The sequence below is a fragment of the Struthio camelus genome, chromosome 5 (genome assembly GCF_040807025.1).
Source record: "Struthio camelus isolate bStrCam1 chromosome 5, bStrCam1.hap1, whole genome shotgun sequence".
Lineage (NCBI taxonomy): Eukaryota > Metazoa > Chordata > Aves > Struthioniformes > Struthionidae > Struthio > Struthio camelus.
Genome location: NC_090946.1, coordinates 31,011,987 through 31,025,623, shown reverse-complemented (window position 1 = coordinate 31,025,623; position 13,637 = coordinate 31,011,987). Strand labels below are relative to the sequence as shown.

General features: G+C 39.5%; 1 protein-coding gene across 2 annotated transcripts in view; it reads left to right on the top strand.

The window, feature by feature from the left end:
• Window positions 1-13,236, top strand: part of NELL1 (neural EGFL like 1) — a 290,897-nt gene extending 277,661 nt beyond the window's left edge. For both annotated transcript variants that reach the window (XM_068945356.1, XM_068945355.1), the window contains 4 exons: window positions 965-1,158; window positions 6,759-6,935; window positions 8,689-8,913; window positions 11,260-13,236. In XM_068945356.1, the coding sequence (XP_068801457.1) occupies window positions 965-1,158; window positions 6,759-6,935; window positions 8,689-8,913; window positions 11,260-11,310 (647 nt within the window). In that variant the 3' untranslated portion in view covers window positions 11,311-13,236. The remainder of the gene's footprint in view (window positions 1-964; window positions 1,159-6,758; window positions 6,936-8,688; window positions 8,914-11,259) is intronic.
• The last annotated feature ends 401 nt before the right edge of the window (window positions 13,237-13,637 follow it).

Here is a 13,637-nt window from a genome sequence, read left to right as displayed (position 1 = left end):
CCACCAGTTCACTGATATTTTACCTGGACGTTCTGGCAGGTATTTTTTCCTGGATTGGTATTGTCAAAATATCTGTTTAGGTATTTTTACCGGGTATCTTCTTCTGCGTTCTTTATATTACCTGGACGTTCCGTCAGGTCTTTTTTTTAAGAACAGTCCAGAGTTCTTTTGTTGAAGAAATACCTATTCTCCGTAGTGTGCTTAAAATTGTCATGGCTTTCGCCATGAGAAATGGCAGAAAAAGAACGCTATATTAACTCCCTAGATAAATTCATATGGGATGATTATATTTTACCCTCCAAAAGCAATTTTAATGGGATGCTGTAATTCACTTTGTGCGAATCCTCTACTGTAATTCTCTAGTGTGCAACTATTTTCTTTTGTTACTTTTTTCTTTGTTTCATTGCAAAATCATACTTTTCCTGCACAGCTTTGTTTAAAATTTTTTTTTTCCTCTATATGGTGCCTCTGATTTCTTTTTTTAATTTGCTTATACCTTCCAGCAATAGGGAAAGGATGTGATTGACTGCTGTCAGTATGGGAAATGTTGATCGTGCTAGGAGCTTATGAACAATAGTGCCTTTCTATTTTGGTGTAAAACCCAGAACAAAGTGTGGTCTGATTGACAGAAGGTCACTCTGATTGTTCACTTGTTTCCAGTCACTGGCAAATCATTATACACCCCTTACTGGCAGTTAAAGTTCATCACCGATGTACAGTTCCACTAGGTATGTCGATCTCAGCATTTGCAATTAAACCTGCTGGAGATTTACGAATTCGTAGCAGAATCCAATACCAAAAAATAACTTCAAAAATTGGTGTTTAATGTCTAGCAAGTAAACATGGGAGATGCCAGAAAGAAGGTACCCTTTTCCTTGCCCAAGACAGATGAGCAATAAGTACAGGAATAAACTTTGTCCTAAGAGAAAAATCTCCAAAGCACTATAAATCAGCTGTTTTGCAGATATTGATGAGTGTGCCTTAAAGACCCACACCTGTTGGAATGATTCAGCCTGTGTGAACCTGGCAGGAGGGTTTGATTGCCTCTGCCCGTCTGGACCATCTTGCACTGGTGACTGTCCCCATGAAGGCGGCTTAAAGCGAAACGGGCAGGTGTGGACGCTGAAGGAAGACAGATGCTCTGTTTGTTCTTGCAAGGTGAGTCCCATGTGGCATGTGTTTTATGAGTTCTTTAAATCTCTGGGCTAGTGTCCGAAATCTGATATGGCAGTGCTTGTTGGCATTCACAAAGTTCTAGTCTAACCCCACAGCGCAGAGGCAGAAGTTGAGCTCCGCTGTGGGTGCCTAAGTATTTATTGGGAAATTCTTCTGGGACTTAACTTTTTTCTTACTATGCACAACCATAAACACAGCTGGTAGCAGGAAACCCTGCTAGGCTTCTACCACATCACTCTGGGAGCCAGATCCACTTGGAGCATGCCTTGGATGGCTCTTTTGTTACCCTTTAATGTGCCTCGCAGGCAATCAGCGCGCATACTTGAAATATCAAAGCCAGGTTTCAGTTTTTGTTTCTGTTTCACATGAATACTCACCTCTCAGGGCAAGTACTGTAATCAGCAATCTCCCTGTTGATCTTATTTCACTTTACTTGTAATACATGTGAACTAACTGGATGAGAAGGAAGGAAGGAGCATGAATCAAAGATTAGAGGACCTATCAGCAGGCAATTCATTTCCTCAAGTGGAGAAAGGTGAAGGCTAGCCTTCTCCTCCACCTTCCAGCTTGGCTGCGTCAGCAGGTACACCACTGGTGAGTGCGGGTACCTCTGCACTTTGTGAGAAGCCAGGCACCATATAGGTAGATCTACTTTAGAATTAGCATTTAGATCAGGTTCTCTCCCCTCCTCCAAAATTATCAGCTCTTTTCTGAGTGTGGCAACAACGTTAAAGGAGCATTTAACTCTACTTTCTTCAATTACGCAAAGCTAATGCAGGGGCAATGTCACTGAAACCAGTAGGATTTGAGAAATGCATCAACCTGAGGAATGGTTGGTCTTTTATGGCCACTTTCATCTAATGCATTCATAGCAGCGGTAAAACTGTCCATAGGTGTAGCAAGAACACTCTTTGCCATTGCAATTATAAGTAAAATGAGATTTTGGCCTCTGGGAAAAGCTGAACATAGAGAATGAGAAGCGGGCTGTCTCTTTTCATATCTTAATGGTCTATGAGCCAGATAAGCGTTAGAAAGGGAGGAGAGTTATTTTGAAATTGTAAGAGGCTGAAAGCCTCATCATTTCTGTTTTGCAATAGCATAACAGAAAGGAAAATCAAGACTTTAGAATGAATAGATCCCGCAAAGTGCACTGCTGTTTTAGGCTCAAATGGGAATGTATTCTTGTTAGCTGATATATTTTTCACGTCAAGTAGCCTCAAGCTCCCTAAAACTCCTCCCTTCAGAAGCTGAAGTGTACAATTCCACTGAATACATATCAAGCTTTTATTGTAATCTTGGGGAACTGGCTGGCTTATGAAAGGATTTCCAGTCAATAGAATAAACAGTTTAATATATGTGAAGACATCTGGTCTGCCTTTGTAGAGTTATAACTATTAGTATTCCCACTGTAGATTGCTTGTAATTTGTTTTATTTGCCATTTCTCGCTGCACTTATTTCTTATATTGAATGCACTTAATAGTATATGAAAATACACAAAATGATTAACTAGTGCATAGATATTCTAAACTAAGCCTGGCGCTGTTTGTTGCTATGACTCTTCCTTTTTATCTTCCTCACTTTCCAGTTTTTTTTTTTTTTGGTGAATAAAAATTTGCATTTTCTTTCATTCCAGTATCTGCCTTGTTTCAGGAGCCAAATTCTTGCCTGTAGAACAGGGTAAATGAGGAGAGCTCCTCTCCATCATATCCCAACTGGGACATAAAGTACTTATTTGGCAGTTTTTAAAAATCTGATATTGAAACGTTATTTCATAAACTGTGATAGCTTCCACTCCACTAGGCTGCTCCTGAAACCTACTGCAGGATGCTGCCCTTCCTGTGCCGCCGCCGAGAGCGCTGACCCTACCTGACCGTTCTGCAGCCTGCTCAGTTTGCACTGAACAAAAGGGCAGGGTATAACTAAATCATTCTTTCCACTTCTTACTCTAACTTTGAGATGATCCTGCTCGCTTGTTTTCTCCAGGAGACAAGTCAGCATTTCGGATTTAAAATAACATGCTTTCTTGGCTTGTCTTTTGTTATAGTTATTCTAGGAAAGGTCGGGTGGATGTGTGCTGTGCAGTGGATGGAACGCATGGATCGCATTCTGAAAATATTTTAGCTTAAAATCTGGTGCAAGGGAAATCAAATACCTTGCTTAACTTTGAAGTTCTTTGGGTAAGGTTGTTTGTGGACTAAGACACTATCAAACATGAGAGGTTATATTATTACAGTTGCATACTGAAGCCAGCTGTTATTACTGAAATACAAGGGATTATTTCAGTGTTTCATCAGACACAGTTTCTTCAAACCATCCTCGTTGGTCTGACTGAGGACAAAGTTTACAAAAACATAAATTCTCAAAACTTAATTAGTTGACTGTATAATTGATATAGTACCTCAAATATATTTGATGTGTCTTCTTGCAAGCATGTTCCTGAGCTCTTGTGGAATTAATGTACAAGAGTGGTAGAAATTTGGAGGAGTCAGGGTTTACTCCTCTCTCCTGTGAGAAAAACTGAGCCTGGCTATACAGTTTGGCTGTATCTACGCTTTTGAGTCTGTCCTCTAATTAAGAGAACGCTCCATTCCCTGTAAGAAAAAAGCCAGAGCGATCAGCACAGCACTGGGAACAGTGGGATGTAACCAAGGTGAAAGCGCATTCATAGTGGTGAGAACAGTGTGGTAGTTAGGTTTCTGCAGGGTCTGACTTCTGTCCCAGATTGGCTTTGGGTCACCTTTGTAGTGATTCCTCTGTGTGTCAGGTTTTCCTTCAGTAAGAACAATTTTGTGTTCATAGCGTTAATGCTTGTGAAGCACGTGGAAGTGATTCAGTGAGGAAGATGGAGAGGGACAGGGACTAGTAAGATGATATATGTTACTGTCTCATCAAAAGAAAATAAGTTGTTTTCTATATATTTCTCCATTTTCATGAACTTAAAAAAAATGCAATGCTATTGCATTTGCACAAGTTGCTCTTGCAACTTGTGAGCTGCAAGAACACAAGTTAAATGCTGTAGTTTAAGGGCCTTTGTGTCATTGCAGTATAGGGATAAAAATGTTTTTTGAACTAACGAGGTTGTAGATAAAACACATATGCTTGAAGAATAAAAAGAGTAGCAGTGTATTATGATTACCAAAAGGTCTCTGGCAAAATCATCAGGTGTTGTCAGAAATATATAGAGTGAAGGCAATGTAAAAAGGTTAGTTGCTCCCAGAGGTAAGAGCACGGGAGCTCTGAACTTACCAGCACTGTCAGCAGCTGGAAGGGGAATTTGAAAAATAATCTTGAAATCTTCGAAAGTAAATTGGACTAGGACAGACAGGTTATTGTTAGCCATTATTAATCAGGACTCCGTTTTGAGGAGAGGCGAGACCTTGCCATTGTGAGTGGTGTCAGGCTGGCGAGCCGCCTGGCCGAACCCACAGCACAGGGGACGGTCATCCCAGCAGCGCCCTCGCCCTTGCCTGGGCCCTGCTGTCTGCCTGCAGCGAGAGGTAGGGGATAGTTGTGCTTTCCTACCTGCAGGAGTAGAGACTTGGCCTTACCTCTTTGTTAGGGAAGTCTTTCGGTTCTCGTCTTCTACCACTTGCTGCGGGGAGAGGATGACTTTTTTCTGTTTTTCATGGAAGAGGTTTATTCCCAGGGCTGCATCTGACCTGGCCAGCAGGTATGGGTAAGGAATTGGACAGCTGCTCCTCTTTCTTACGTTATGATTTACTCAAACTGCCGAATAGTGAAACAGAGCTTGTTTATTCCTTCTCCAACAGCTAATGTGACCAACCAAAAGAATCTATAGTAACTTTAATTTGATACAAAACTGAGTAAAGACTGTATGACAGACTAGCCCTTTATCCTGCAGTTGGTAAAAGCAGTTCAGACTCATGTTAAGCTATCATGTTTTCTACGGTTCCATAATTTTGTATTCTTAGCTTTCTTTATTAGGCGTAACAAACCATTTTAATTATTCTTACAGCTGAAAGTGATACGCTAATCAATTCAGAAATATTATGAAACACATCAGTGACACTGGCTGACCTGAGCATTATGGTTCCCTGATGCTAATTTTGTACATGTTGATTTGTGGCCAGATCTGGGTTTGCTTAAAAACAAAAGCCAAACACAGATTCCTATATCAGAATAGAAACAGAACAACCTCCCCTGCTACGTGCTTCTGTTACAGCTATTTCATCTGCCTATACAAAAGCCATCCTGGCTGGACTGCCATCACTCTTTTTAGTCACAATTTTTTAAAAGCTTCGGGAGGAAATAAACTTCCTCACTTAGATCTAAAGTATACCTCTTTTCAGCAGTAACAGAAAAAAGCTCCCCTTTACATCAGATATAGGTTAATAGACTCATAACAAGGTCCTGAAGACAATATGGAGCAACTCCAGTGAAATGAGTGGAGTTATTTTAGGAATTGTACAACTGTGATTCAAAGAAGAATATAGCTTTATTCCCATCTCATTTGTACCTTTAAACTGGCTGTAGATGACTCTTTGCTCGAATAAGGACCAATCCACTAACCAGCATTAAATGCAAAAGAAGTTAATGGCAAAACTTCCCAGTAATCTCCTCATTGTAAACTATGATTTCGGTTTCCCAGTCTACGTGTGCCATATTAGTATGTTGGCTCACTTACAAAAAGGGTATAATGTCAGTCACGGTAGTCCCTCCAATTTTCATAGAAATATTCTAGAATTAGAATAAATTTGTTCTTCTCTATGCAAAGGAAATATGTCCTTTTCTTTTTACATGCAGAAGCAATTCTTGTGTTTATCTCAAACAATTCTGTTTAATGGTCTTTACCAAAATACGCCATCCAATACTATAAGTAAATATTTAGCAAATACAGAAGAAAATCGTATTTTGGAGAGCCTGTGGAATACAGAAAACCCTCTTTAAACATGAGCAGGACTATAATGGGTGATGACAGTTTGTAGTTTGTATAGCTTTAAGCTGATATCTACTGTAGGTCCAGGTGTAGAGCAGAACCAGTGGAAAACTCAGATGAAGGAATGATTAATGCCATGATGATTTTGCTACATCATGCTCCTATGAAGTTAAAGGGACCATCTTCATAATTTTTATTTATTTACTTGTGCAAGGTATTTTTTTCACAATGATACAGTTATTCAAAATAGTGCTAAACAATTGTAACGCTAATGTGTTAGAGAGGGGAAACCACTTGGTGAGTTTGTTCTTGTAACCAATGAGATATGAAACTTCTTCACGATATTTCATCTGAGAAGCTGATCCTTTTTTTTTTTATTCAGCTAGGTGGGAACAAAGGAAAACTGTATTTTCAGATTCAGACAATACTTGGTTGGTTAAATCATCCTAGCAATTAAGTGTCTATTAGTGTTATAGAAATTGGGACAATACTGGTATTTGAAGTTACTCACAACTTGCAGGATTGAGTCATTACAAGGGTAACACTGAATACTTTAGGAACTTAATATTTCCTGAGGTAAAGATGTGCCCTTTGATATCTACCTTGTGGCCTTTTCTGGAGAACTGATCGGGGGGTGCTCTTTGGTGGCGCGTGACTGATGGCAAGGCAACATGCTCTCTGCAGGACGGGAGGATTTTCTGCCGGAGAACAGCCTGCGACTGTGAGAACCCCAGTGCTGATCTCTTCTGCTGCCCGGAGTGCGACACCAGGGTCACCAGCCAGTGCCTTGACCAGACTGGACACAAGCTCTACCGCAGTGGGGACAACTGGACCTACAGCTGCCAGCAGTGCCGTTGCTTGGTATGAGTAAAGTGTTTTGGAGAGGAGCAAGAACAATGAGCATGACTTTTAGCAAAGCATACCTGCAAGCAGGATATTAACTCTCTCTTCACCTGCTTTTCAAACTGAGAATGATGATAAAGCACTTAACAGAGTGTGCACCAGAAACCACACTCTCAGTTTTCTTCTTACCTCTGAAGACATAGGTCTAATGAACAAAATGAAATGCTTGACAAACACTTGGAAACCTTGACACTATATTAATTGTTTTTAAAGCATTAGTCCACTTTTTACACCGAGGGTCATCTGATTTTTAAGTGACTTTTATTAATTCTTTCACAAATGATGAATTTGGTTGGAGGCATTTCAGCTTATTACATTAGTGGGCTAATCTGTCTTACCAAAATGGGCAGTACAAAATAAAAAAATAAATACATTTTTTAAATCCAGCTCATGCTGGAAAAAAGGAGTGCCAGTGCCACATGGTAAAAAAAACAAAAATTAACCCTATCAAAAAGAAGGATACAGAACACTGAAACTGCTAGACAAACATGCAAAATAAAACCCACAAAATAAAGACCATTTCTTAGACACTACAGACAGACACTAAAGACACTCATTGGACACTGTACATCATTTCCCTAAAGCTTTAGTTTTTGCACAGATGTATACTTAGTGCAGCAATGAACTTCATTAAAATTACTATTTTTATTTCTGTTTATAGCTGTCTGCATAACAGTGTGTTTATAAATGACATTAATCCAGAGACCACAACAATGGCAAATATTAGGCATAATGTGTTTTACAAGGGATGCTGAAGCTATGGTTAGTGTTTCTTTGCCTAAATTTGTGACTTGAGTTGACAGACAGGGCTAAAAGACAGTGATGCACTGAATGAGTGCTGCCTCTTAGATTTGGAATCGCAGTGCTTGTCCAGTTGTTCCTGCTAAGCACTTCACCAAAGCGGATTCTGTTGCTGGTCTGTTTTCATTCTTTCCATTAATTTTATCGAGGATTCATAAAGGCCTGGTGGAAATGTCCAGTCTTTGATATACTGCTTATTTATACTGCTTATTAAATCTGAACTGTGAATTACTCGGAATCAAATGAAACTTGTGCATGTTTAAGCAATGAGAAACTACAAGATACGCTACAGAAATGACCTGATGATTCTTTCTTCTGGTTTCTATCTATTAAACTGCTTTTTAAAAAAGCTTAAAAAATCCCTCCGTGGAATGTAACTGGCATTGGTCTAGCAGTTCCTTTAGCAATGAACAGTAAAATCCATTTCGACTGTAGCAGGAGTCTAGTTAGATCAATATTCAATGTTTTTCAAACATACTGACCTACATCTATGTACAGTGTTAATTTGCTGTTTAAACAGTTGCTGTGGTTGCCACAGAGATGTTTGTGTGACCTTGAGGAGAAAGAGGGCTTGAGTCTGCAAGACCATCGCAACAAAAATTATACTTTATGGAAAATTATTAGAACCCAATGTTTAACATTGCCTTTAAAAACCCCGGAAACTCAGGTTCTGCTCCTACGATGATGACAGCTTTGTCATTTAGTCAGGAAACAACCAAATGATACTCTGTTATGTATAGGAAAGTTCAGCTCAGTATTGAAACATGCACTTACATGATCAGCTAGACCAAGAGCATTAAATCTGTTTCAGTTTTGTTAAAATAAAACTTTTCTGTTTAACAGGATGTAATGTTTCGTGGTAGCTAATAAATGGCAACAGATTCAGTGAGCTTTGTTTCAATTTTTTCAGGAAGGAGAGGTGGATTGCTGGCCTCTTCTGTGCCCAAATCTAAACTGCGAGTACACAGCCATCTCAGAAGGAGAGTGCTGTCCCCACTGTGTCAGTGACCCCTGTCTGGCTGATAACATCACGTATGACATCAGTAAAACCTGTCTAGATGGCTACGGAATCACAAGACTTAGTGGCTCCGTATGGACAATGGTTGGAGCTCCTTGTACAACCTGCAAATGCAAGGTACGATGAGTAGTGATGGAAATGTGTGTTGCTGCATAAAAACAGGGTCACCGTCTGCCCTTGGAAGCTCATGTCTAAATCCCAGGGAAGTAAATGAGACCTGAGGGCAGAGAAAGTAGTCTACAGAAAACCTGTGCCTTTTATGATCTGCAGAGTGGAAACATGGCAATTCTATGGTTATTTTCTTGGAAACAGCACAGATACATAGTACCCCAGTGCAACTTGGAAAGCTCCTCAGGCATTCTCAGTATGAATCTAGGATAATATCTTAATAATTGCTTAATGTGGATGTTTGTGAAAATGTATTTTACAGATATATTAGCTGGTAAGCAGAGGAAAAAAACACTAGTAAAAGTTTTGCCAGGAGGTGCACAAGTTGAAACCTATTGCAGCTCACAGATGAAGGCACTCCTATGGCAGCAGAGGGAGTGGGGGGCATCGCAGTTTCTACTCCCTGATCTTGTTATGGTTTATTTTATCCGGTGGCTCTAATGCAGAATAGTAGCCTATCTTCCGTGCAGTGACCATCCCGGGGCTGCTTTTGCATGCTCCCTCTTGCTTACTCTCTCGGGTCTCACAAATCTTGTAGGCCTTCCTAAACAGTGGAGCGGCATCAAGAGGGAGAGCAGAGAGTGTCCCTTCTTCTTTCTTTGCCCAGCTTACTACGGGCTTGGGACATTCCCCTGGCATGTGAGACGGTGGGTTATTCTCCCCTAGTGCAACGCAATACCCACTTTGGATTTGTCTCCTTTCAGTGGAGTACCTTAACCCTAACTATATACATGATGAAGGCTGCTATCACAGCCTTCACTGCTTCTGGAAGCAGTTTTCCAGAGACAATCATCTCTGCAGTTTAGAGACAATCTAAAGAAATTTGATTCAATCAATCTAAAGAAATCTGCGCTGTGTGTCCAGGCTTGCAAGCTCAGTCTTGTGCAAGTGCCCAGTTCAGGACTGCAGCAGGCTGCCCACGTGTAGGAGGGAGCAGGATTTCAGACCAATTGCTCTCCGTCATTTTCTGGGAGAAAGAAGTTATTCCTAAGCTGAGCTGAGGAACTTAGGGGCACTTCAAAGTTTTAGCTTTTCCGGCATCAAAGTCTGGTGCATTAGGGTCTTACCTGCTCCTGCCCTTTGTTGCCATTCACTACCCGATAAATATTTTGAGGCTGTGATATAAACAGAAATGACAAAATGGTCCAGATTAAGAGAACACTCTTTTCTTTAAAAGTATTTTTATACAAAGATGATGTTAGATCCAGCATACGATGTAACTCAAGACAAACAAAGTAAAAAGTGAGGAGCAGCAGCGAACTTCAGCAGAGAGGTGGGAATAAGTGGTTGGGAAAGGGGATATCTTAAGGCAGCTGTCACCAAAGCCGGGCCCTGTGGAATTATGGCTGTGGCCCATAAGTTTTACTTATAGATGAGGACTAATGAAAAACAGTTAAAAGTATCCCTTTTAGTGCTATTAAATCTGCCATTTTCAGACTCCATGGAAGTTAAACTGGGAATTCTGTTTTATATCACTTTCGGTAAAAACTGTTTTTCTCTTGCTTTTCACCAAAAAGTACCAAATGGGATTATGAAAATGTTGTTTTGTGTTATATAAAATCTTACACAGCCTTCTGTTCACTATGGGAAATGGAGCTATTGCTCCAGGGCTTTACATTTTTGAAGCTGGCTTTTCTGCCATTCTTCAGAGCTTTTCCTATTCGTTTGTGTTGGATTAAAAAACAAAAGAAGAAAAAACCCTGGTTTGGGGTTTTGGTGGTCATTGTAGTTTTTAATACATAAGAAAGTTCTGTAAATGACTGGACGTAACAGAAAGATGTTTTAAAGATGGAGTCAACTCCAAAGCCATCTGGTGCTTTTCCCCGTACGTCTCTGCCACGAATCAAGAATCTGAATAGTCTGCTTATTCCAGACCAACTGAAAGCTTCTCTGTATGTCAGATCTGATCAGAATTCTCTTTCCTTCTGTTCTTGCATGGAAGAAAACAAATCCAGTCATCTTTGTCGTGGATGTTCTGCTAGACTTTATTATGGGGGACCACTGAGCCTTCCATACCTGTGTATCTAGCTCCAGTGTAGTTCAGGTCGGTTGTGACTGCTGGTGAATACAGCCTGTACAGGGAGAAAAAGAGCAGATAAAGTCAGTGCTGTTTAGAACACCAGCTCCTCAAAAGCTACCAAAGTTGAGTACTGTGAAAACATGTGGTGGCATCTTATGGGATTATGGCTTAAGTAGACGCTTTTTGTACACAGTAGATGCATAAGAGCGAGATCTCTCTGTACCACCTGCCCGTTTGTGTGCCGATGAATAACGCCCGTTTGTTTGTTTGTGCAGAATGGGAATGTCTGCTGTTCGGTGGATTTAGAGTGTCTTCACAATAACTGAAGTAGTAAGACTGGACTGTTCTGGGTGAGGAAAACTGATGAAGTTAACATCTGAAATGAAGTCATATGAGTTGGTGTTTTATACAACAGACAATTACCAAAGTCTCCGCATGAGGAAGATGTTTGGGAGTTGCCTTTGGGACCTATCACTATGCTCATCCTTGCTAGCCTTGTCTGGGTGACTTACAGTACGACGCATATAAGTCAATGGTTGTCAAAAGTTTTCAGTGTTGTAAATTACACACTTTTCCTGTCAAGACATTTGCAAATATGTTTAAATTATTTCATGGGTATACTAATGCTGTATTTTTGTTTTAAGTTGTGTATTGACAACATGATAGAATTCAGCTTTTCTTACTTTGGATCTAGATTTTACAAATAAGACAGTCTGCTGTGATTTTGTCCCATGATATCACATACTTAGTTCCAAGGTCCCTGTCAGATGTATTTATGAAAATATGTATGTATGTACAGTCAAATTGCATAGTACTTATATTTCACAGCTGTCCAACATTTTAAAACATTCAGAGATATATTTGATTGGACAGACTGGAAATAACCATACTAAGTCTGTCTTAAAATTTATAAAATAAATGCCATGCAGCGGCAAAAAAGCACTTTCTTTTCCGAACATGTGAAGCAGCAACAAGACTCCTATAGTGAGAAACAGAATTAAAAACTCATTCCACCACCATTCAGAGAAGAGTCGCTAGCTCTTATCAGTGTTCTGTTTTGCAAGAGAAACTGCAAGTGTTGGAAAGGGATATAATTCCTCTGGGATGTGCAGTGATAAAAGAGTCAGAGAGCCTTAAAATGATATAATTTGAATATGATAGGTAAGATTTTGCTTTTAATTATAGCGACACTGATGAGTTCAGAATCTTTTTTTTTTTTGTATTTATGATAAACATTATATCTGCCATTGTCCGTCACTGATACTGTAATGACAAAGCGCAGGAGCGCCTGAACCCAGTGACGAGTGGGTCAGTAGTCCGTAACCCTTGGTAACTTTCATATTACCCAAGTAACATTTAAGAAACAGCTTTCCTCTTTTTATATATTGTGACATTCAAAAAGACTTGGTTTTAAATTTAGCCATTCACACAGTGTTGTTTAATACCTAAATTTAGACAGAAGTACTAATTAAAACTCTGAATCCTTTATGAAGGTTGGATTTTAGATTCCCTTCAACTTATGTCTAATTCATTTTTTCACGAGGCTAGAAAGTTTGTAGCATTAGAACAAGAACATATTTCTGCGATGCTAGCATCTACAGCTTAAATGTCACCTTTTTAATGTGCTGTTGTGTTTTGTTCTGCTCATTACTGTAGTGTTCTTTGCTTTTTGTTCATTTAATTAAAGACACTGAGTATTTGGAAAAGAGTGCAGAAATAAGTATAGTGGCTACAGTTTGGAAAGTATACATTTGTGACTTCTTCATAGTTTCATGCAGGAAATGTGAAATTGATTAATAAGAATGAAGTGTGACTATACAGTGGAAAAAAATAGAGTGTTCTTTTAAATAAAGTACTGTCATGTTTCTCATAAGGAGGAAGTGGCAAAACAATTTAAAAATGACTTGCAGTGACTCAGACAATTTTATTGCTGATTTTTTTTAACATGGTTTGTTTTACCTAACAGGTTTGTGTGGTAAAGTTAAGTTTATTTTCTTAATATGCCCCATCATTTTCAGCTACTCATATACTGACTATATTTGCATTGCCCTAATGATTGTATAATAAGGGAAGCAGTTGTGTTTTATATGATACTCAAAGGATGTTTGTAAATCATAAGGTCAGCTCATTTTGTATATCACATTGAAAAACCCAATGGTAATTCAGTTGGATGAGATATCCAGTGGGCTGAGATATAAAGGGGAATGATTTAAAACTCGTGGGCATCTAAATAAACTCCTATGTACAGATTGCTTCCCGTAGTTTTATTAGCAGAATCCTAAGACACGAATCACTGTCCTAAATCCCAAACTTTTGTTTTCCCTTTCCAGACTTGAACTCGTGAGGTTGCTAAAAGGAGAGAGAGTGTTTCCCTGGAGCGCTAGTGTCAAAGTTGTAAGAAAAGCTTCATTTATACATAAGCAGAGAAAACCATATATTCCAGACTGTCATGCACACCAATTTGGAATGTGCTTGGAAGCTGCAGACCTTGTTAGGAGTATGGTCAACCGGAGCAGAGAAGTTCATGTTTTCCCACTACTCAGACTGATTCCCTTCCAGAACTGAAATGCAGATTAGTTTAGTAGAACCCTTTCAGAGTGCTTTATACAGCATTAAGTGCTGTTATCCCCAGAGGGATACAGCTTGAATTGTT